Consider the following 25,653-nt stretch of genomic DNA (forward strand, 5'->3'; position numbering starts at 1 on the left):
TGATTTGTCGCCCTCACAAACCTACGATAGTTCTAAAATTACCTTATCACCTAAGAAATGAGCCTCCATAAAGATTACGTAAACATAGATGTGTTAAAATTCCTTGCACATAAATAAATAACTACCAAATGAGACCGCTACAGCCACTTTATAATGGTCTTCCAAGTTATTAACTTAAAATACAAGATTTAATAGCAAAGCAACCAAACTAGTCATGAAGAAATACCCATGCCCCAAGGAGGTCATGTTCATCGTTGCTGAACTTCATTGGCTTCCTTTAAAATAATAATTCAATATTAAATTTATATGTTGACTTTTCTCACTTAAAGGCTAAAAAATAAATTATGTAGAAGGTCTCCTGTAGAAATATAGGCCTAAGTAAGCAAAGGAGAATTGGTAAATATAGATTATTGGAGCCACGATACAACCCAGGTGTTAAAAAAGTACCTCTGAACACACAACAACTGGAATATTAGATAAGTATCCAAAGAAATAAACAGATGTGAAAAATAGAGACATTTAAGAAGGAACTAAACAGAAACAGTTATGGAAGGGAGAACAAGCTATTCATGCATATGTAAACTATCAGACAAGTAAATGGGTCCGACAGATGGACTAAGTGAGGACAGAAGAGAGACCTCCAAAAATAAACAAGGAAGCAAAGCACCTATCAGCGTTGCTAACAGCGAAATTTTCCAAAAAATTATGAAAGCAATAAGAAGCATTTTATAATAATAGCCTATTATAATCAGCGGCAAAAATGAACAAGACACCCCGAACATTTTCTTTCTCGTTTTTGCATTTCAAAGAAAATGGAAACATACAATTATGTTGCATAATCTTGCGTGCTGCGACAGCTTTACGTCAGTTGACGTAGTTAATTCTGTATCTTAAGTTCTTAACATCGACAAAAACATATAAAAAACGTGATGATATTTTATGTTGGAGCGTAACCTGGTGTACTGTACTCAATCCTTGAATTTACCATTCTGTCTCCTAGGTGTCGTAATTTATTCTAGGTCATATTCTTGAAGATAATAGTCACTCGGGCCAAGACGCTCGTAGAACTGTAAACACACCTTTCGTTGTAGTGCAGTTGATCTCCGTAAGTTCTTGTAAACTCAAGTTGATATTGGAAACAGGGTGATTGTGGTAATTGTTGTGTCAAAACTGATAGCAATATCGATAATTAGGTATGACACTTATGCTAAAAAGGCGTATCTACCGTCAACCGGTATGTACGGTACCAGGAGATAGCTTGTCCTAACTGGGTCCGGGCCAATCTGCCTTCACGATAGGCTAAGGTGGTTATAGGCCAGTGTGTATCTTACGTACAGCGTTTCTGTTTAAGGTGGCCCCTTTCACCTTGCTTTAATTATTTCCTTCAGTCATAAAGCTCTTTTTCATTTGGTAGCTTAGGCGGTAGCTCCGCCTTGGGTATTTCCTTTAAAATTGACTTTTCATAAATATTTTGGTTGCTTACCGAGAATTTACCCTAATTTTTTGTCGGTCGACTGTATTTAACCTGTAATAGGCCTAACCTCAGAACTGATTATGCTTTTGTAGGCCTGTGCTGGCCATCTTGGAATGCTATCATGCATGCACAGTGTTATAGCCTAGGGGAACATTTGGTGAAAAGTGGTTTCCGTTGGCTAAGTAACACGGCCTGCTAGGTCAGGTTAGGGTACGTTAGGTTAGTATGGTTCCTTTTATGGTAGATTTCCTAAGCCAATCCCTTTTTGAACATATGGCTCCGTAATGACGAAAATGGCTTTCGCATTCGTGGAACCGTCCCATACAGTCCGTGTGAAGCCATTACTCAGAGATACCGCCTAGGCTAACTAGTCACGATTTTTACGGATAGCTCACCCTGAAAACCGATAACTCTTGGTGGGTCTTGTCTGCATTTTATTATGTTTGAACTTGTAGGGTGTGACAGGAGCCTAATGCATTACTATAATATTTTAATATCTTTATACACGTGTGAACCTCATATTGTCGTGCTGCTTAACCTATGTTGATAATGTATTTGTGTGGGTATTACTTTTTAGATGGCTTTTATTGTTGACCGAACCACTTCTTTTCCTATTACTGCTTGCTGTATCCCATAGGAGGGTAGTGCCATCAGGGCACCTCATGTGGTGTACTATGGGCATCACTTGAGGTTCTTTGCAGCGTCCCTTCAGTGCTTCGCTCCAACCTCTTTCATTCCTTTTACTGTACCTCCATTCATATTCTCTTTCTTCCATCTTACTCTCCAACCTCTCATAAGAGTTGTTTCATAGTGCAACTGCGAGGTTTCCCCTCCTGTTACATCTTTAGAACTTTTTTACTGTAAATTTCCCTTTCAGCGCTGAATGACCTCATAGGTCCTAGCACTCAGCCTTTACAATGAATAAATTCCATTCCATTACCGAAAGATTAAAGATTAAACTGGCAAGGGGCCACTGGGAACAGGTGAGAGAGGGTAACAGCAAAAGTAAATAGGCCTACTGTTTCTGTTTTTGCTCATACCAGAAAAGTAGAGTAGCTTAAAAAAAAAGAAGTGTAGTATGTGAAAATAGTTGAAACATCACAAGGCTGTACTGGGAAAAAGATCTCAAGGATGAAAACATAGCAGTGGTAATCACATGGATAATTTCTAACCTAGCCTTCCCAACTTGACCAAGCTCAAGGTGCTGCATCCTGCCTAAGGAGTCTTCACTTACCTGCTGAGCCCCTTCCCTTTAACTGGACCAAAAATTATAACAGTAGTACTCTAAGACTACAATGTCCTACCTGACTTAGGACCCCCCACCCCCAGTCCCCACTATTAACCTAAGATATATCGGATGTACTGCAAGCTTGGAAGGTACAAGACTTTGGTTTTTATAGCAGCTGAAGAGTGGACTGCTTGGGGAGGGAAAGTTTGGTGGTTTAAGATGCAAATCTGTGAAATATGTTATGAAGATGAATCACAGAATTTGTTGTGTGATCTTTTAGAAAACCTTAATGGTAAACTTTTTCATGGAAGACTCGGGTACACAATTAGGCACATTCATTGCATGAATAAATTCCCACTTATTTACTTGAAGCCTATAGACATGAGCTTCAGAGGAACAGGCACCCTTTCACTGAAGGACTTAGGCCCACTCCTTGAACTTCAAGAAAGTTAGTGCCTCTGTATTATTGTTTTTGAATCTAGTAATAATATTCCAGACAGTCTCTGCACAGTGCACAACCAAGCACAACAAAAGTACATTTTTTAATTCATCAGCTGCTATAAAAATAATGTGGCCATCTCTTGATATACCTGGCAATCTCTTTTTCAGTGTTTATAGACCACTTAGCTTAGATTAAGGGTTTTGTTCCTTCAGTCCAAGTTGGAAAGGCATTTTTGAGAGAATTCTTTAGGGTTGTATCCAGATTTGAGACCATCATTTCAACTGCTATGTTTTCCACTCCTTGTGGCACTGCGACAGGGAAACAGTTTGATCCGCAGATCAGAAAGTTCTCTGGCTTCCAGTAGGTGGAGTAAGCCACATTTGCTTTTGAAATGCCAGCAGAAATTCAACATGCTGGAAAGCACTGAGACTACTCCCCTTCAGGTTAATTTCTTGTCAGTGGACTGACAAACTACCTCCTCTTTGAGAGACTCCAACTTTTCCAGCTAGGTTTTGTCTGAAAGTATCCTTACTGTGTGTAATGGATCAGTCTTGGGTTCCTCTTTACTCTTTTCATAGTTGAACTCCCCTCCCCTGAAGATGCCTTTGTTCTTGGTGTTGTGTATAAGTAATGAGAGTAGGGTCTGGCATTGCCAGGAAGCCTTTCATCTTATTTTGTCTTGGGTACATTGACCACAAGTATTTTATCTTAGGGACATTGCCCCCAAGTCCTTAGAAACCTCCTGAGGACCTGTGGTCACTAATGAATAGGTTTTGTAGTCATCCAGGCTCCTCTAGGATAGAAAAGTATCTTTCCCAAGGTACTTGGAGGGCATAAGACTGGGGGTTGAATGAGTGAGTGACCAGCGTATTTCTCGCCTATCTCTCTTTCTTTCCTTTCTCTGCAAGGCAGCAGTCAGACTGATTATGTGCTGGAATGGGCCTTGATCCAGATGAGTTTCACAATCAAGCATCCTATCATAGAGGTTCTGCTAAAAATGTCCAACTCCCCTTTATCAAAGAAGCGAGTATAAAGCTTTCATTTGAACCCAGTACAGTACTTTATAAATGACCTAGATGTTAGTTGCCATTCTGACTTGTGCCCCCTTCCTGTTGAGATAGCACATGTCTCTGTAATTTTTTTTTTCTGAGTGAGAGTCTCATTTTGGATTTGGGCCAGGTTGTAAAGTAAGTTACGAGAGTCACTGATCCCGTGCTCATTCTCATGACTAGAAATATGACATTTCTGGGTGGACAGTCCACTTGCCAGTCAGTTGTGAGATCCTCCTCCCACTGAAGGCTTGAGTCTCCTACATGAAATAGTGGGGTGGCTTAACCCAGAAATTGGGTCATACCGTTACAGAGCGGATAAAAGCACCAATTTGGCATGTGTCTTCTCTACATCCCAGAGAATGATTTTGGAGTGGGAGCCCAAAAATTAAAGTTCCCTCAGTCAGTCAAATTCAAGAGGGCACCCAAGATGGCCACTCAGACCACCTTTGCCCACGGTTTTGTCAATAATAGCATTGTACTATTTTATGAGGCAAGACCTCGTTTTCATGGTTTTTGTGCTCAAGAAATTCAAAATTATGGTTCCAAATAGATATTAGGACCTTTTTAATAGAAATACTGTAATACAATAAGAGGAAACAAAAATTGACATATTTGCTAATCATGACTTTTTAACCCAGGTAGAAAGAATGTCATATACACAAACAATTTCCCCTCTAGAATGGTTCAGGTACTGTAGGATTTTGAAACAAGCTTATCCCTGTTCCATGAAAGGATGAACTTGCAGACATAGAAGCCAAGTTGTGGTCAGTGTTGTCAATAGCCCCGACAGTGAATAAGCCTTTCCTCAAAGAAGAGGGACACAATTCCATCCTCATCAAATTGCTTGCACAATGATGTGGCCAGCTTATCTTGTGTTTGAAGGATGTGGTCATATGAGACACTTAAGACCCAACTTGTACAGGAGCTGCACTATTTTTTTGCTTCTGGTGGTGTTATGTATGGTTAGACCAATATAAAGAGGGAGAGGGGGTTCTCACTGTAAAGAATGTCTGCGTTGCTCATTCTTGTATGTGTTTGACATCATTTTTTGAGTAATTGTCATGCATGCTTGGGGTTCCTTGCCCTGCTGGTCATCCAGTTGTGTGCCATGTAAAATCATTGATACAAGAGCCTTGAGGCTAGCAGGCACGGAAGCTTCTTGGCATCCAGATGTGAATGACCCTGTAAAGTTGTAAGTGTCATGCTGGAATATGTCTCTTCTGATGATATTTGCAACCTTTGGTATGGCGTAGGCATCCTCGGTGTAGTCTCATTTCTTGAGGGCATCTCTTATCATGGTTCTCATTCCACTTTCAAATATTATAATGGCGTTTCGCCCATCAAACTTTATCTGTGCTTCTGGAAGACTTTTCAAGAGTTGTGCTTTCAGTCTTGCCTTGTTGATGGCTTTATGAATGCCCATACTCTGCAGGTGGCTGATATACATTCCATGTAGTTCCATGTAGTTCTTTTCATTGAAATTTTCCAATTTGGCAATACATTTTCTGACGTGTGCCCTGTGCCTGTTGTGGAGTGCAACAAAACATTTCCTGTGATACATGGCCTCTATTGCTATCAAGCCTCCTGTGGCCAGCATCAGCATCAAAGTTGCTAAAGTTGTGAAGCTGTCCAATTTCATTTCCTTTAGTGCAGAAGATGAAAACTTGTTTATCTAAAGATGCTCGTTTGCCAGATCTCTGTATGACTTGTACCGAGGCAGTCCTTTTTCCTGTCTTGGCATTACTAAGCTTGGTGTTGTTAAATTTCAAATGACATCCTTTGTGCCACGACGCATGGTTTTCAGTCAAAATGTCAGGACTTACATCATTGCTAAATAATAATTGAACTGGCAGAGCATCAATTGTGCAGAATTCCTCAACATTTTTCAAAAAGGTTTCACAGGTTTCTTTTTTCTCATCATGTGTTCCTGAGGCACTGTTCATTGGACATTTCAGTGGCTCTTGAGTTACTTCTTGACATACTAGGATTTTCCTTAGTCAGTGACTGTTTACGGGAGAAACTTAAAACAGGGAATAAGGGGGAGGTCTAAAGGAAGGAACTGGGAGTAATTGTCATCTTCAGACTTAACATTAGAGTAGATAATGCAGTGATCAATTGCATCATGAGCCCTGGGTCCGTTGGAAAGGCAATTTCCCCGGCTGTTCCACAAGAGGGGAGAGGACAAAGGGAGGCGGTCAAGAGAGAGACACAGTGCTTGTGCTCTCAATCAGGGGTATCTCTGGACTGCCGAGTTGGGTCGGAATGCATGGGTGCTTGCTTGGAAGACTCCTCTCAATGGCCCAAGGCAACGTCTGAAAAATGGCAAAAAACTCGCTAGTACGAAGGTCATAGAAAAGTAAGCTTTAGGTACACACTAACTAAAGGTGGCCCTAGTAAAACCTGCCCTGTTGGATAGGCCCCTAAACTAAACTTCAAATCCTTCGATGACGGTTGGTGTTTTTGAAAAACAGCCAGCTCTCTGGCTTGCCTCCCTAAACTGCTTCACAAAGGGAAAGCTTTGATTCTTTCTTTTTGTATATTTCTATTAAATACAGGAAGACAGGTCAAACATTATAAATATTTGTAAGAAATATATATATATATATATATATATATATATATATATATATATATATATATATATATATATATATATATATATATATATATATATATATATATATTATATATATATATATTATATATATATATATTATATATATATATATTATATATATATATATACATAGGCAGTCCCCGGTTATCGGTGTGGTTCTGTTTCTGAGGGTGTGATGATAACGAAAATCGCCACTAACCGAAAAATCAGCAATTTTCGGAGCTTTAGGGAGTTATCGGCGCCGAAAAGCACCAATTTTGGTTATTGGCGCCTCTGTTAGGTATGTATCGGCACCAATACCCAATTATTGGCGCCGATAAGCAGAAATCGGCGATTTTCGGCGCCAAAAATTGCCGATTTTCGTCGTTAGACAAGCCCCATAAAACCGGGACACACACACACAAAACAAAGCACCACATCCTTGTGGCCTATCGTGGTAATACATAAACGTTGTTTATGTTCAGTATTAATTTATGGTAAATTTCATACAGATTCTACTGGAATAGTGTACAGTATACAAAATCAAACCTTAAAAAGTTTTTAACAATTATAGTATGACCCATACCTTGACATTTTTGGAGATCTGGATCTGTGGAGATGGATGTAGAGGGGAGATATGGAGAGAATGTCATTGTTTGGAAGGGGAATCGTCTTCCATAAAATGTGGTCGCTGCTTTTCAGGAGTTTTTCCCTTCTTTGCCTTTTTTCACTGGGACCTGGCTTTCTTTCTTCTTTAAAAAAAAAAATCGGTCTAATGTGGTCTTTTTTTTGGCATTTCTTAACCGTTTTCTATACAGGTTAACTAAATTATCGTCAGTTTTTTATCGTGGTGATGCTTATCAAAGAACTCTTGGAATTTCTCTCAGTGCAGAAGCATCTCCTTGATTTCCTTAGAAGTTGACTCCTTCTTGCTCTCCTCCTCTCCAGACACCCCCTCAGCCAAAATCTTCTGCTGCTCTTCGTGAAGTTCCTGGAGTTCCTCTATTGTCAGTTCAGCATTGTGTTCTGCAACCCAGCTCCTCAGTGTCATCAGCACTCACCTCCAAGCCCATGGACTTGGCACAGAAACAATTTCCTCAACATTTGGGTCAGGCAGAGGAAAGGGCTCAGTTTCAGGGTCAGCTGCAAGCTGACTAGGGCCATCAAAACCTTCAAAGTCCCTAAGAGGAACCCCATCAGGCCGAAGGTTTCTCCAAGCTGCTCTTAGAGTCCTCTTAGAGACATCTGCCCATACTTTGTTTACCAGCCTAACGCAACTCAGAACGTGTAAAAACGTGTAAATGTTCCTTCTAGAATTTGGCCAAAGTTAGGCTAGTTTCACTGGTCACTTCAAAACACCTTTGGAACAGTGCCTTGGTGGAACAGTGCCTTAGTGTACAGCTTTTTGAAATTTGCAATGATCTGCTGGTCCATGGGCTGGATTATTGAGATTGTTCTGGGTGGCAAAAACTTTATTTTTAGCCAGCTAAATTCATCTGCCAACTCGTATTCCATGTCTAGGGGGTGGGCAGGGGCATTATCCAAAATTAGAAGTGCCTTGAGTGGCACTCCCTAAAAATTTGCCTTGTTACCCAAGCTTTAGCATTGGATTCCCACATTACATTTAATTTGCTGTTAATCACTTTGTTTCTTAAAAACTAGGGGTTTCTGAGTGGTAGACTAACAGAGGCTTTATTTTCAAATCTCTGCTAGAGTAGCCTATCTTTCATTGGTTTGTGGCCTGGCAATTTCTTTTCCTCTCTAGTAATATAAGTCCTCTTTGGCATTTTCTTCCAAAAGAAGCCTGTCTCATCACAAATGAAGATTTGATTTGATAAATAGCCATTTTCGTCCACAAATTGTTGAAAATCTTTCACATACTTTTCTGCAGCTTTTTTATAAGTACTCGCTGCCTCCCCAAGCCTTAGAACACCGTGAATGCCACTTCTTTTCTTAAATCTATCAAACCATCCCCTACTGACCATAAACTCATGCTGGGTACTACTACTTGATCCAGCTCTGTTTTTAATAAGGCCAACATTCAAACTTTTAGCCTTTGTGCAAATAATAGCCTCTGAAACACTAACACTGGCAATCTGTTTTTCATTGATCCATACTATTAATAATTTGTCTATTCCATCTATTATGGGAGACCTCTGTTTAGTCAAACTTGCAACCCCCTTAGCAACACTTTCACTTTTTATAGCCTCTTTATTTTTCAAAAATGTACTTATGGTAGATCTAGGTAGCTTAAACTGAGACGCCAAATCAGTCACACGAATGCCTCTTTCACACTTTTCAATAATCTCCTTCTTAAGTTCAATTGTGGTTCTTACCATTTTCCTCTTCTGCTTGTCAGCAACGGCTGTCTTGGGACCCATGATTGAATAAAAAATACAGTGCCGAAAGCCACAAAAACTGAGGAAATACCTGTACTAGCTTGTACTACTAGCTCAAAACAACAGCAGCAGGGTGAGCAGGCTTTAAGTGACACGTGGGACAACGCCAACTAGCGGCGGCTGATAGAAACACTTTTGTTTACAAACATCATATGAGCCATCGGATCGGATTCCGGGTTGTTGTTTGAGCTCCGATGCAAAATATACTCGAAATTTCGCTTTGAAATCCGATTATGTTGAGTTCTGATACGGTCGAGGACTGGGGTTCTACTACTCGTGAACGTGGCAGTATTTACCTGTTTTTGTGCATTTTAGTGTCCTTTGTAAGCTCCTTGTCTCTTTTGAGAATTCCAACAACTTTCTTCATATTATTCACTACTTTGCCAAAATTCTGCTCCATGCAAGCCAAGAAATTTTGTGTTTCTTTCTTTAGTTGTTGAGTTTAATACCATTTATTACTTATGAATTACCTTCCTTTCTGTCATCTGTTTCCCTTATGTTTATGAAACCTCATCTTTTCCTTTTCTATTGAAAATTCCATAGTCACAAAATTAGCAGTTTTCATCTCCAGTTCTCCTATCATTTTCTTGAATTCATGCCCCTCCATATGATATTTTAGTTTCTATCAGGAATAATTACTCTACCTCTATCAGACAGTTTTCATATATTCTTCCATTTTGTATTCACAGCTTCCATTTCTTCTCACAATCTGACTTGGGCATTTTGCCACATTCCTTCCTCTTTGTCTTTTCTGTTTCCAGGATCAGTTGTTCATTTCCATCAACATTTCTGCAATATCCTTTTGTCTTTTCATTCCTCCAAAGCAGTATTGCTATTGCCCATCTCCTGAACTTCATTGACATAAATTAACCTTCTGTCAGTACCTTTTGTTGATTGATTTTTTGAGCATAGAATATATTGTGTATGGATTTTAAGAGTTGGTGGTCAGCTGTCTTATAAACCTTGATTAGGGTGAGTAAACTACCCTCAGATAGAAGTACTTTAACCTAGTGATTTGTAGTGAAATAAAATTGTATGCAGGAACAAAACAAATACTGTAAGGTATAGCCATATCCACAGCTTAGCAGTTCATTGATACAGAGGTCTGTCTAGTTTGGACAAGCCTACTGACATACAGTATATATGTTATGTCTTCATTGTCATTGTGGTTGAGCTTAGCATCTACTGTAGTCATTCATTGTTTCAAAACATGGCCTAGTGCTCTACCCTTAAAAAATTATTGTCCAAACTAGTTAATGAGAGGTTGTGCTTTTGTTCACTTACTTAATGGTGAGTTGCCGTAACAGTTGAGTAAGGTTTTAACTCTTTTGAATATGTTTATAAAAACAAAGTGTAATTTTAGCCCCTTCAAATCCAGCTTACTGCATTGTCCCTTAGTACTGTACTAAGGTATTCCAAGTAAGGCACAAGATTGTGTCTGCCTTGACAAAATTCTTATAAGAATTTATTGGATACGATCTTATGGAGTGTTGTACAAATTTATGTGCTTAGCCACTGAATTTGTGTCAGGGCTGTACACAACACTGCTCTTGTAGGGGGTTAGTGCCATCAGTGCACCTCACGAGGTGCACTGTAGGCATTACTCAAGGTTCTTTGCAGCATCCCTTTGGACCCTAGCTGCAACCCCTTTCATTCCTTTACTATATTTCTGTACATATTCACTTTCTACCCTCTCCTAACAATTGTTTCATAGTGCAACTGTGAGGTTTTCCTCCTGTTACACCTTTCAAACCTTTTTACTGTTTTCAGTGCTGAATGATCTCATAGGTCCCAGTGCTTGGCCTTTTGCCTGAATTTTACAGTCCTTTCCTTATATCCCCAGGGAGGCTGTTCCCCAATCCATTAGTGCCATTAGTGTGAGGAATAAAGGACATCTGGAACTGGGGAGTTTGATAGTGAGGTACATTTACTGCATATTAGTGCGGCTGTTCAGCAAATCTGGTTGCTCTTGGCAGGAAAAGGAGATCAGGGATCAATTGTTAATGTGAAAGATCTGCTAAAATACAACTTATGAAAAATTGACAAACGAGACCATCTGTCGATGGTCCAAGTCATAACTGCTAATATTAGGAAACAGAAACCTACCACCACAAACCCCTAAAAGAGATAAATCTCTGGCAGAAGCAGACATCCACACCTGAGAACAGTACAGTATTCTAGTAAAGGAAGGAAATTGACCTAAAACAGGTTGCACTGATTTTATCACTATTATAAATATATATGAGGCCTTTAGAACAATACCTAACTTTTATGTGGCATTTGCTGAAATTTTCATTAGATGTTTCTCAAAAGTAAGATGTGATTCAAAAGTTACACCAAGAATAGTTAAAGCTTCAGACTCGTTCAGCAGAGTCCCATCCACCTGAAGGGGAGGATGGGGTGGGAAATCTATAGGAGATCTGCTAATCAGTAGTGTTTTCCTTTTACTGGAGTTCAGCCTCATACCCCACTGACTACACTATTCATTAACCCGGTCCATGTCCCAATTGAGGCCGAGGGCAGCTTCATTTCTCATAAGTGGAGACTACTACACCCACAAGTGTTGCATCATCAGCATACGGAACAATCAACCATAAGTGTTGCATCATCAGCATCTGTGGAACATATCTATGGAAAACAATTTTTCACTGAGAAATATTCACTAATTATTATTTTCATATAATGTGAATAAATGCACTTTTGTGATAAAAATTAAAAACAGTGGCATTTTTACACCAAGTACACTAAGTGTTTTTAGAGGACACTGGGAACACTGAACACGGGGGGTTCACTGTACACTAAAAAAATAACAGTGGACCAAGTACACTACACTACACTGTGGAACTCCTGACACATAAGGTCTTCATTCGCTAAAGATCCCATCAACAGCAACTGGCTGGTGGCTGCCTGTAAGGAAATCTTGAAGTACTGTAATCCTAAAACATATCCAGCCACTCCAAGATTCTGAAGTTTATAAATAAGTGCCTTGTGATTTACTAAATCAAAAGCAGCACTAAAATCTATTTGAATTACTCTGCTCTCAAAACCCTTATCAAGGTTCTCTTGCAAATGGCATGTCAAGTCTAAAAGAGCATTATAGATACCTAACTGCTTCGTACTTGCATATTGACTAACAGCTAACATTCCTTGAGATTCCATATATGTATATAGTTTTTCTGCAACTTTGGAGAGCACAGGGGGAATAGAAGTTGGACTGTAGTTACAGCAGTCTGAGGATATGCCATTCTTTGGAACAGACCCTGTGTTACTAAGCTTGTTCGCCATTTAGATTAATGCTATTATAAAATAGAGTAACCAGACCACCAAGCCATACCAAGACTATCATATGGCTGACCTAAAAGACTTTTTTTGGAATTATGGGTTAAAACTAGAACAATCTGTTAGTAGAGGGCAGGGGGCAATGCAGGTATGACTTGAAGGGATATTGCTAAAAACCTATACAGTACACTGCATTAGCTAATGCCTGAAATACACCACACATTTAACCTGAATCCCCTAAGTAGTGGTTCATCGAGAACAAAGCTACTTTTTTTTTATCCAATGGTAATTTGAGTAGTACTGATTTAACCCTTTACCATTTTTTAAGTGATTGTTCTGGTAACTATGTTTTTGCAATATTAGCTGTCTGACTGTTCTGTTAGTTAAATTTTTGCAGTAATTTTTCTCTACTGTATTTATATAACTGTTTAAGTGCATCTTAATTTTATAATTATGTTTATGTGAGTTGGTAATTTTCTCCAGAGGACTTAACTGAAATGAATGCTGTAGCTATTCATATAACTGGAACAGTGAGGCATATTTTTCCTGTATTTATATACTATACAGACACTTGCTGCCTTTTATATAGATTGATTAACTTATAGTTTTGTATCAAGCATTCCATTTTTGCTGTAGGGGAGACATATAGCGGGCTCATATCTTTGTTTAAGTCTTGATCAACTATGAAAATGTATTTTTTACACATGAACTTCTGTAAGGAGTGGCTGGAAGGTTTAATATACTGTACAGTAGTACTTAGGTAGCTCATTCTTTTCCTTGGTAATGTTCAAGATCGGTATGGTACCTGAATGACCATTATATTTACTAGTGAATAGGAATCTTCTTGTTACTTTCCCAGCTTTTGATATTATGAGTAGGGTAGTGATAAAATTGTTTGCCCTACCCATTCTTTTCCCAAGGGTAGGCCATACTTACTTACTGTACTTTCTGTCACTTATTTCCAAGGTGATTAGACATGTCTTTGCAAATGATTCTTCAACTGATATTTAGGAGGTTGAGAATTACCTTTCTCCTGGGTCATGGGCATTCTTCCTAGATCCTCCTAGAACTAGAACATCCAACTGACTCATTGAATGCTCATATGAGATACTTTGTTTTTAATCTTTTCTTCCTTCACTGTATAGGTAAAATACTGACAAGATGTAGAGAGTGCATGCAGTGGGGAAGATTAAGTACTCGGTAATAGTTTAACCCACTGCATAGTCTAAGTACAGGCCTGCATGCTTTCCTGACTGCTTTCCTTAATTGCTTTCCTTTAATGCAAGTGATACTTGTTGTATAATATTCTATAGTAAATGTTTTTATAAATTTGTGCATTCCTTAATGCTGCAGTTGTTCCTTCCTAACAAGGGTTTTCTTCTTTTATTACTTCAAGATATTTGGTGATATCATGTGGAGAAGCTTGCATAATTGAATCTTACCACCCTTTTGATATCTTGTGGAGAAGCATATAATTGAATCTTACCACCCTTTAGAAGCCCTCATTTTCCATTACTTTATGCCATTACATTCGTAATTGAAATAGTTACGTATATCATGGAACCAGACCCGTTGTTTTATAGTTTTGGATAGTTTTTACTTTGTTTACTAGAAGTGAAAATATAAGCTGCTACACTCCTTTTGCTAAAGAATAAAGAATGTTGGTAATCAGAAGTGTTCAAGTATTTGTGACAGCTAAGGAACAATGGTATTGTTGTAAGGTTATAGATTTTTATATTTTAAAATGTAAGATTTTGGAATATTTTAAATTGTAGATTTGAGGTCATAAAAAATATAAGACAATTTGAAGATTATTGGCATGAGTTACTGGAAATAGAGCAAGGGTGGAAGAAATCAGAATCATCCTGCAAAAAGTTAGATAAGTTTCCTCTTGGATAACTTGGTAATAAGTAAGGTGAAAGTGAAAGAGAGTTTTATGAGTGTTTGTTCGAACGGCCGATTATAATTGGAACTTTTCTATTTTTTGATGTTTGTTGAAAATTTCAATAAGATTACTGTAGTCCCTTCACAATGGCCACTGTACTCACTCACCAAGATGATTCAGTTCGGATATGTTTTTGCTACTTGCATGTAGACTGTAGCCCCAGTGGATGGAAGTTGATAAGCCACTTTTATTTATTTATAGTCATTGTGAGGATTCCAGTCATTTTTGTGTGGTGCATAGAGGAATTTTTCTTCATATACATTGTGTATCAGCAAGTTCTTGGTGTTGACTGGAAAATGGTACTAAGAACATTTTCTGGTGTTAACAAGAAAATTGTCCTTACTCCATGCATCCTGTGCAAGAGAGTTGAGAAGTCATTGCATGACATTTGATCTTGGGTGCAAAGCAGTGAAAAGGGTTCTTTAAGAAGTGCTTCTTTTGGTGTTGTCATTTATGTTTGAGGTTGAAGATCTCTAGAGACACACAGTATCGCAGTATCTTTCAGTACAGGTACTTTGATATTGTTAAGAGGTACACAGTAATAACATAATTTTTTGGGTAACATTTGTGATCATCATTGTCAAACCTATGTAGAACTTGATGTACTTCTTTTCTCATTTTCCATTAACCATATTCACCCATTACCAAGGAGGTAACATCAAGATGTGAATTGAAAGAGGAATGTTATGCTTAATTCACTTCTTTTCTTGTCTTGCTGTCCAGCCTTATAGTTACTTCTTAGTCCAGCTGTGGGGTTTTCTTCCAGTTCCACCATTACAGTATACAGTATCCATGTACACCATCTCTTATTTATCTGGATCTATTATCCCACTGTCCAACCACTCCAACTCCATTTTTTGAGTGCATTAAGTGCTGAATGACTGTAAGTGCCCAAGTCATGGCCTGACACCTTAATTTCATATAATCAGTCAATCAACAGCTTATTGAAGTTGCAGCTATCGTATCCTTACTTCAGGGTGTAGATGGTACTGGTGTTCATACCAGTTTTGGTTCTTTTGTTACTGCTGATTGTTGTTGTGGCTAAGGAGGTGTAAGGGAGAACAACATGGTGGGACTTCTGAATATTAGCCAGTTAAGCTCATGCAGTAACAGGTGAAGACCATAACACAGGCAGCCCCCGGTTTACGACGTGGGGTTCCATTTTTACGCCGCATCGTAAACCGAAAATCGTCGTAAACCGAAAAATCGTTGAAAATCTTCAAAAATCCTAAGAAAACCTTACTTTTAATGCTTTGGGTGTATTGAAAACGATGTAAACTGCATTTTTATTGAATTTTTCATCAAAAAAGCCTCCAAATTTTTATTATTCTGTCATTTTGGAGCCATATTTCTTCTGTCGGATCGGCGTACAACGCTTTGTAACCCTGGAACATGCGTCGTAAACAGGGAAATAATTTCTGATGAATATATTTGAAAAGCGTTGTAACCTCGGAACGTCGTAAGCCTGACCCGTTGTAAACTGGGGACTGCCTGTAATCTTTCAACAGTCTAGAAATGTTGTACTTTGTGATGGAATTGGGGACACATGCCTGCTGTTAATGATGAAACTCTGTCTTAGGCAGTAATTTTTATCCAAACTTCATGATTTTTTGTAATGCGTTTAGCATGAGTTTAAATATCAACTAGAATGAAGTCCTCTATTTACTAAGCCCCAGGCAGGAAGTGTGAGATAAATGTATGAGTTAGCATTGCAACTGAATTTTCAATTTTCTTCATTTTACTGTTATTGACAATAGATTCTGATTGTATTGTATTTAATCTATTGCTTCTTAATTTTTTTATAATTTAAAGTTTTAATTTAATTTTGCAGGTCTGTATTTATGTGTCTGCTCTTCATGTTTGTAAATCCTTCAGCTAATGAAGGCTCATATAAACTTGTGCTAATAAATAATCGTGATGAAGCTTATGCCAGACCAACAAAACCAGCCCATTTTTGGAGCACAAAGATATTGGCAGGTATGTATGTACTATGATTACTTTTAAATGTTTCTGTTTTCTGTTTTTGTATTTCTTAAATTTATGCTAGGAATTGGCACCTATGTCCATTTTCAGTGGGTCATATCATATACAGTATTAGATTTTATTATATAAGTAACTTACCAAGTAACTACATAGCTATTAGCTTCACTTAACCGCTGCAGTTCTAAATTTGAAAATCGCAGTTAAGCGCTGTTGTTTTAGTTTAGGTAACTAGACCCGCCCACTACCGGGGAAGAATAGGTAGAACAGTGCTGAAGAACCCAGTTCGTTTCTGCCGGTCAGCAACTGTACATTTGAATTTCGCCAGATGGTTGTATCTTTCACCTTTGGTGAAGTATTCATTCATGTTTGCAGCATGCTATTTATTAGCTTAGCTAATTTATTATTCAGACTTGTGACTTATTGTGACTTACTATGTAAGATTCTAGCATGTCTAGTACTGTATTAGGTATTGCAGCAAAGGCTGTAATACTGGACTGACTTCTGTTAAGTATGACTCGCACACTTTGTGTTGGCATTGTAGGCGGCAAATTTGCTCATTTGAACTTGAATCAGGGTAAAAGGAAAGTTTTGGAAGCACATCTAATTTAGATAGACTCCAAAGAGAGAGACAGAGAACAGCGGCTGCTAGAGCCAAGGCTAAATCTATAGCTAGTCAGGTTTCTACTCCAAAATCAGATATTGCTTCTCAACCTGTGCCTTCTACACCTCTACCTGTGTTCTCCCTGATCACCAGCCCTCCGACTTTTCCTCAAACTCCATCACCTGGCTCCCATTCTTCCAAACCCGATGCCATCGCCAGTCAAGAGGCTAGAATCGACCAAAAGTTTGGTCTGCTTGTTAATACCTTTGCCCAAATCGGGTCTTCAGATAAGGCCCTTATGGATCAGGTAAGCGCAATTAGTGTTGGTGCAAGTGCAGTGCAAGTGGTGGTGGTTACTCATCCCACCGATGCTCCTAGACAGAGGTCAATGTTAGACTCCCCCAAACCTGGGAGGGAGCAAACCGGAAGCCCAAGGGAGGTCGGTGGGGGGGTTTGCCCACAGGTAATTGCCTCCCTAACCGAGCCTGTTGATCAAACCCAGGACTCAGCGTTCGCCGTTGGAAAGGCGTTCATATGGCTATACAGTGAACCCCCCGTATTCGCGTGCTCAAGGTTCGCGGACTCACCCACTCGCGGGTTTTTCTATGGAACCTATCTAAAAAAGTTTTGCGGGTAACTCACACATTCGTGGGTTTTTCCATGGAACATATCTATAAAAATATTCACGGGAAACTCCATATTCGCGGATGCAGATTTTTTTTGTCTTTTTCGTATAGTAATAGTATTATGTATTTTCATATTTATTGTATAATAACATTAAAAAATCATGTAAATCAATAATAATACTGTACTACAGTACTGTACATATAATAGTAATAGAAATTAAATAATAATATTATGTATACTACACTGGGTACCTTAATAATAATAAATAATACAGTACTGTACTGTACTGTAAAGTTAAATCATACGGGTAGTAACTGGTGATGAATGTTGATTTCAGTATGCTGTAGATGATGATGATGAATTAGTTGTACAGTACGATGAATGACGGGAGGCGCTGTCATGTTAAGGTATTTGAACATGGCAACGAAGGTGGTACAGTAGGGGTGCATGAGTATTTTACCTTGTTCATGCTCAGTGTGGGCGACCGCAATTAATGTCATGCTGTAATGGGCTGCTACTTCTCCGTGACTTTTGCCCTCTCTTAACAAAACAATCATGTCTACAGTACTTTCTTCTCATCAGTCATTACAGTAATTGTAGGCTATTGCCAGAGGCCTTAGAAGAAGCAGAGCATTCAGAGGACATCTTAATGCACAATTTCAAAAATATTTTTAGACCATAGTACTGTACATGCAAAACACACAAGCGTGAGATACAGTAGCAATAAAACGGATTACACTACTGTATACTGTATTGGGTCATTTGCCGATAATTTGCCGCTCACGGTACACGCATGGTACTACTGTACCATTTATTGGCAGATTACATATACTAACACGGATCTTCTCAATAATACAGTACGTACATTTTATAAAATGTTTTGTTGTACAATAGCAATAAAAACGGGTTGTATATTGGGTCATTGACCGAAAATTTCCCTACGGTAAATAATTTATGGTACTATTGGTTGGTTGCGCAATACATATACTAACACGGACCTTCTGCTCATACAGTACATATACATTTTATAAAAATGTTTTGTTGTAAGATGATTTTTAAATATTACATACAAAAAGTGTTTTAGGATGATATATAGTATAGTACAGTACTACGGGTGATTCGTAGAGCATATCTAAAATACGTAAGACAACAGGAATACTGCAGGGTATGTATGTTTACATCTGCGGTACGTAGCATTTTCATGTATGTAAAGTATATATTACTGTAATGACTGCTGTAAGTACATTTTGTAAGTTAAAAATGATTTACTAATTTTCAAATACTACAGTACTGTAATATATTAATGTAAACACAGCAAAATTTCAATAATATATATTTGTTTTTCTTAAAAGTGCTTCACCCAAGCCACCTCTCTGCAAATACAAAGAAATCGCAATGCTAGACGCTGTGTACCTAGGATCAGTGATAATCAACACACTATTGGCTGTCATCTGCAAAACAGCCAATCCAGAAGCACCATTCATTTTCCTTGGCGCTCATTGGCTGTTCACTTGGCGCTCATTGGCTGAACATTCACAACCAACTCGCGAACACTGAATTCTGGGAGGACGCTTGACAGCATCATCTTCAGATTGTGCTTATAGTTCGCAGCATCTTACCATGTGAAACCGTGCGTCTGTCCATTTCGATTTTTTATCTTTGTGAATCAGCGGTATTCGGCCCAAAAATGCCTGCTAAAAAATGCCCTGCTCCTTCAAAGCCTTCTGGCAAAGAGTTTAAAAGAAAGAAATCTGTTATGAAACTCGAGGAGAAGGTGAAACTTCTTGACATGTTAAAGGAGGGCAAAAGTTTTGCCATAGTTGGCTGCCATTTCAGTGTTAATGAGAATACAGTGAGATATTTCAAGAAGAAAGAGGCGGAGAAAAGCAAGTCTGTGAGTATGAGCTACTTCGGTAGTGCAAAGACAGTTGCAACAGTACGGGATAAAACAATTGTGAAAATGGAATCTGCTCTGGCAGTCTGGATAAAGGACTGCTGGAAGAAAAACGTGCCCCTCGACTCCAACATCATTCGCGAGAAAGCACGACAACTCCACCGGCAGTTATCAACTGCTAAGGAAGGCGACGACGTAGTACAGGCAGAGGAAGGTGTTGAAGAAGGCGAATTGGAATTTCTAGGCTTTGATGAACCAGCAGAAGAAGAAGAGGGGGAAGAGCCCCAAGCAGGACCATCATCAGTGCCTCAAGGTTTCCAGGCCAGCAAGGGGTGGTTCCACAGATTTCAAAAGCAGTTCAACCTAAAGTCTGTTACTCTGCATGGGGAAGCTGCATCTGCAGACACTGAAGCAGCCGCGACATATCCGGAAGCCTTCAAGAAGATCATCGAGGAGAAGGGCTACCATCCAGAACAGGTGTTCAATATGGATGAGACTGGCCTGTTCTGGAAGAAGATGCCTTCCCCGGACATATTATGAAGGGACTACAGCTAAAGCCTCCAGTTCAAGGCCCAGAAGGATAGGGTTACCCTCCTCATGTGTTGGAATGCAGCCGGTTTCATGCTTAAACCAGGCCTCATTTACAAGGCTGCAAACACCAGGGCCCTCAAGAATAAGAACAAGGCATTGCTTCCTGTGTTCTGGATGCATAACCCTATGGCCTGGATCACCAAAGTCCTCACAGAGTACTGGTTCCATCAGAGCTTCGTCCCTCAAGTTAGGCAATACCTGAACGACTTGGGCATGGAGTTCAAGGCGTTGCTGATTATGGATAATGCTGGTGGCCACCCTCTCGATCTTTCTTACAAGGGAGTCCAGTTTGAGTTCCTCCCTCCCAACACCACCTCTCTCCTCCAGCCTATGGACCAGGCGTGATCCTTGCCTTCAAGGCACTCTATTAAACCGGGAACTCCCTCCAGCACCTTGTAACTGCAATGGACAGTGACAGTGAATTTACGCTAAAATAATATTGGCGTAAATTCACGATTTTTCATGTCTGAGCATCATCAGCTGATCACTGAATGACATGAAGAAGGAGACCCTGAAGCATGCTGGAACAAGTTGTGGCTGGAGTGTGTTCATGATTACAGGGCTTCTCTCCTCAAGAAATTCAGCATTCGGCCATCAATAAGGCTGTCCAGTTGGCGAGGATTCTAGGTGGGAAGGCTTCGAGGACATCACCGAGGATGAAATTGGCACCCTTATTGATGCTCACTCTGACCCTCTGACGGACCAGGATTTGGAAGAGCTGACGAAGTCTGCCAGTGAGGAAGAAGATACGCCAGGTTCAGGGAGGAGCAGGAGGAAGAAGAGAGCGGCCTGACTTTCAAACGTCTGTCCCACATGAAGAGAATGATTCAGGATCTGCTGGAGTATGTTTCAACATGGGTTCCTTTTATGGAATTCGCTCCTTAAAGTTTTCAAACATGCTTGATTCAGCATGGGAGCCCTATAATCAAACCCTCACCACCATGAAAAAGCAGCGACAGCAGCTGCCTATCACCATGTTCATCAAACGGACGAAGAAGGCCCCACCAAAGCCTCCAAAATCACCCGAAGAAGTGCCTCCCCAGTCGCCTGAAGTAGTGCCTCTCGAATCGCCTGAAGAAATGCCTCCCCAACTGCCTGAAGTCTTGCCTCCCAAATCAACTGAAGAAGTGCCTCCTGAAGGTGAAGAGGCACCCTCAGATGAGTTGTAACAACTCTGCTTTGCTGTGCAGTCATATCTTCATCATTATTCATCGCACTGCACAGCTAATTCATCATCATCATCTTTAATCAACATTCATCGCTGGTGAGTACCTGTGTGATTTACGTATGTAGTAATCTTAATACATAAGTAAAGAAGTATGAAATTTTTAAAATGTGCATAAATTTTAAAGAATTTTTTCTCTTTTTGTGAATTACGTATACGTAAATACCAATGTTCCCCGAAAGAAAAATGGGTTTGGCTTATAACTGTATGAAAGAAAGTGTGACTGAATACATAGGGGGGACTGGATTATTTTAACCTACAGCTGTAAGCCCTACAGTATGTACACTCGGCAAGAAAAGTGAAGATACAGTTTTCTTTAGATTTCGTTCATCGAATTTTTATTTTTTTCTTACAGAAAACACATAATCTCGGTAAATTTACTCTAGAATATGAAAATACAATGCAAATTATATCATATATGTTAAATCTGCAAAACAAAAACATTCAGATACTTAAAAACACCAAGCATGTCCGAAGTAATCAGAATTTCTCAGATGACTTGGTTCATAGAGATAGAAAAGATAGTGTGTGAATATCCACGGTGTAGTACTCTTTATCAGAACAGCAATATTTACTCGTTTTCCGTTATGGACAGGCTTATTATTGCATCATCATACGAGGTAGTGATAATTTCTTTAATTTTCACACATTCATATTTGTATTTCACGGTGTTAAAAGTCAGCTGGAATTAATGGCAGTAAATGTTGCGACAGCTACGGTAAGTTGACCAAATTTATTTAAATCTGCAAGAGCGTTCTCTATGATGTGTGGAGCACTTCAGCGGGAAAACACAAGTAACTGGATGTTTCTTGACGTTGCCCGTTCTCTCTGCGTTATTATAGTTTCTCTCTCTCTCTCTCTCTCTCTCTCTCTCTCTCTCTCGACTCTCTCTCTCTCTCTCTCTCCTGATACAAAAGCGTGGCTAGTAGGTATTGCTCAATCTCCAAAAAAAAAAAAATAATGAAATGAGTAGCTCTACATATAGGCCTAGGCTTACACAACAGCAACTCTCTCTCTCTCTCTCTCTCTCTCTCTCTCTCTCTCTCTCTCTCTCTCCATCGCTAAAACATACTATACAAATATAGTATCGCTCAATCTCTAAAAAAAAAAAAATAATGAAATGAGTAGCTCTACATATAGGCCTAGGCTTACACAACAGCAACTCTCTCTCTCTCTCTCTCTCTCTCTCTCTCTCTCTCTCTCTCTCTCTCTCTCTCTCTCTCTCTCTCTCTCTCTCTCTCTCTCTCTCTCTCTCTCTCTCATGATTAACATTGCATTTGTTCCTTTATTGTTCCCCAACATTGCTCAAATTTAACTCTTGATTTCACTATGGAAGATCACGTTTCCGATTATGCAAGCATTCCGTTCATTGTGGTGTCATAAATTCATTTGTATAAGGTTAATTGGTAGGTTACGTCGAAAAATGTTTATTTTGCTCAGAACTGTCGCTGCAAATTACAACTTGAGCGAATACTGTAAAGCTTACTACTGCATTTAAGTATCAATGATGTCAGAATCGTAGAATATGATTGAAAGTTATAGGAGGTCAAGCAAAAAACCAACACACTAAGACAGAAGCTCCTCCCCTTTCTAAAGTTGCCAGATGTCGCATTATTGAGCAATATACTGTATGTCCGAAGATTTAAAAAAACTGTATCTTCACTTTCCTTGCCGAGTGTACATATAAATTTAACGATAAAATGTTTAAGATGACTTGGAAATTATATTAATTAGTATCATTTCAAAGATTAATACAGTAATAAGGTACAGTTTAATGTATATTTGATGTAGGCTGGTATTTTTAGGCATACTGTACAGTACTTTGGTGTTGACCTTTCATGGTAGACAGGTACAAATATAGAAGTATTAAATTTTTTAAAATGTGCATACGTTTTTAAATTTTTCTCTCTTTTGTGAATTTCATACTGTATTCGTAAATACCAATGGTTCCCCTGAAAAGAAAACGGAACAGCTTATAACTGTATGAAAGAAAATGTGTGGCTAATACAGTATTTTTAAGCGGGGACTGGATTAGTTTCACCTACAACCTTTGTAAGCCATACAGTACGTACGTATAAATGTAATGATAAAATGTTTAAGATGGCTTGGAAATTATATTAATAGTATCATTTCAAAGATTAATACAGTAATAAGGTAATAGTTTAATGTATATTTGATGTAGGCTGGTATTTTTAGGGATACTTTGGTGTTTGACCCTTTATGGTAGACAGGTATAAGCATTTTTAGAGGGGCGTTGTAAGCATTCGCGGATTTGACCTATTCGCGGGGGGGTGTGGGATGCGTCCCCCGCGAAAACGGGGGTTTCACTGTACATGCTCTGTCGTCCAGTGATTCGGACATCAGTGCGAACAGCGGGCATAAACGGTTTTTAAAAGCGTCTAGGCCATTGAAAAGGCATGCACCTTCCCCTGAGCATACTTTCCCACTCCCACGTAAGATTCCCAGGGAACAAGAGCACAGCCCTCTTCTCTCCTACAGTTTTTGGGCTTGTCCCGGGTGGTTTGTGCATAACACTTTGGTAACGGAGAGCCAGTCTTTGACGTGGCATTCCTTACCCAAGTTGTCTGAGCACCCAGCGGCCAAGTGCCTAGTGTCTGAACGTGCATTGTCAAAGTGTTCTGTGTCCAAACGCCTAACTTCCAGTCCCGATTGGCTTGTGCATGACACTTTGGTGATGGTGAGCCGGTCTATGACGTGGCATTCCTCATCCAAGTTGTCTGAGCATCCAATGGCCGAGCGCCTGGTTCCCGAACGTGTAGTGTCTGTCCGTTCTGTGTCGAAGCGCCCAACTTCTTAGCTCACAGTGTCCAGATGCCCAGTGTCCGAGTGTATGGTGTCGGATTGCCCAGTGTCCGGGCGATCGGGTTACGGGCACTCAGTGTCCGAGCGCCCAACTGCGGAGTGACGCCCAGTGTCCGTACGCCCAGTTTCCGAGTGCCATGTGCCAGAATTCTCTCCTTCGGTACGCTTGGCGCCAGAAGCCAAATGTTTGGCGCCAACGCCTGCCGTCACAGACATTCCAACGGCAGTTGGATAACATCCTTGGGCTTTTACTAAAGTAACTTGCTGCTACATAGGATCAGAGGGACTTAGCTCCTTCTCCAAGAAGTCGTCCTCCAAACTGGCCTCTTGCAAGTGAGGTTCAAGTCCTCCACATCCCTGCAGGAGCCAGGCTTCTCCAGTTTTGGGACAGATGGGAAGCCAGGAATGCAGAGCCCTTGGTAGTAAAAGTCCTACAAGAGGGTTATACCATCCCATTCAGGGAGAAACCTCTTTTGACATCCTCACCTATCAGCTTAACAACCTACTCGGAAGGCTCGGAGAGGTTTTGGCCTTAAAGGAAGAATTATCGTCACTACTCAGGAAAAGAACTGTGGAGTTGATTAATGACATAAGCACAGAGGGGTTTTACAACCGACTGTTCGTCGTCCCCAAGGCATCGGGAGGTTGGAGACCATCCTAAACGTCAGTGCGTTGAACTTTTTTGTGCAGACCACCAAGTTCAAAATGGAAAAGAACCGTTCAGTCCTGCCAGCCATTCATCAGGGAGATTGGATGGTAATGATCGACATGGAGGATGCATACTTTCATGTCCCAGTACATCCAGACTCAAGGAAGTGTCTGCGGTTCGTATTCCAGGGCAGGGTCCTGCAGTTCAAGGCTCTCTGTTTCGACCTCTCTACAGCTCCACAAGTATTCACCCGCATTCTTGCCCCTGTAGCGAAATGGCTCCATCTCATGGGGATCAATGTCTCTATATATCTGGACAACTGACTACTACGCTCCCCATCGAAGAAAAGATGCACGGAAGACCTTCAAAAGACTCTACTACTGGCCTAAGAGTTGGGTCTTTTAATCAGTGTCCAGAAATCCCAAGTTACTCCAACACAGTCAATTCTCTATTTGGGGATGAGGATCGATGCTCAGACTTTTCGGACTTTTCCGTCCCACAAAAGGATTCAAAACTGCCTGAGGAGAGTAAGAAAATTCATATCTCGCCCATCATGCACAGCCAACGAGTGGATGAGTCTGCTGGGCACTCTCTCGTCCATCAAGAAGTTCATGCCTTTAGGAAGGTTACATTCAAGAGTCCTACGATTCTTCCTAAAGGCCAGTTGGCAGAGGAAAACTCTCCCATACTCCTTCATATTCCACATTGCTCCCGAAATTAAGGAGGATCTTCGGTGGTGGCTTGCAGAGGAGAGGTTCTCAATAGGAAAGTCATTGCACCCGCTGAACCCTGGCCTAACGTTGAATTGTATTCAGACACTGGGTGGGGAGTTGCTTTTGAACGAC

General features: G+C 39.9%; 1 protein-coding gene across 4 annotated transcripts in view; it reads left to right on the top strand.

Moving 5' to 3' along the window:
• Positions 1-745: 745 nt before the first annotated feature.
• Positions 746-25,653, top strand: part of Tango2 (transport and golgi organization 2) — a 120,117-nt gene continuing 95,209 nt past the window's right edge. The window contains exons 1-2 of one of the 4 annotated variants that reach the window (XM_067091775.1): positions 746-873; positions 16,247-16,392. In XM_067091775.1, the coding sequence (XP_066947876.1) occupies positions 761-873; positions 16,247-16,392 (259 nt within the window). In that variant the 5' untranslated portion in view covers positions 746-760. The other 3 variants (XM_067091777.1, XM_067091776.1, XM_067091778.1) reach the window with 3 other exon arrangements.

Source organism: Macrobrachium rosenbergii, chromosome 48, assembly GCF_040412425.1.
Source record: "Macrobrachium rosenbergii isolate ZJJX-2024 chromosome 48, ASM4041242v1, whole genome shotgun sequence".
Lineage (NCBI taxonomy): Eukaryota > Metazoa > Arthropoda > Malacostraca > Decapoda > Palaemonidae > Macrobrachium > Macrobrachium rosenbergii.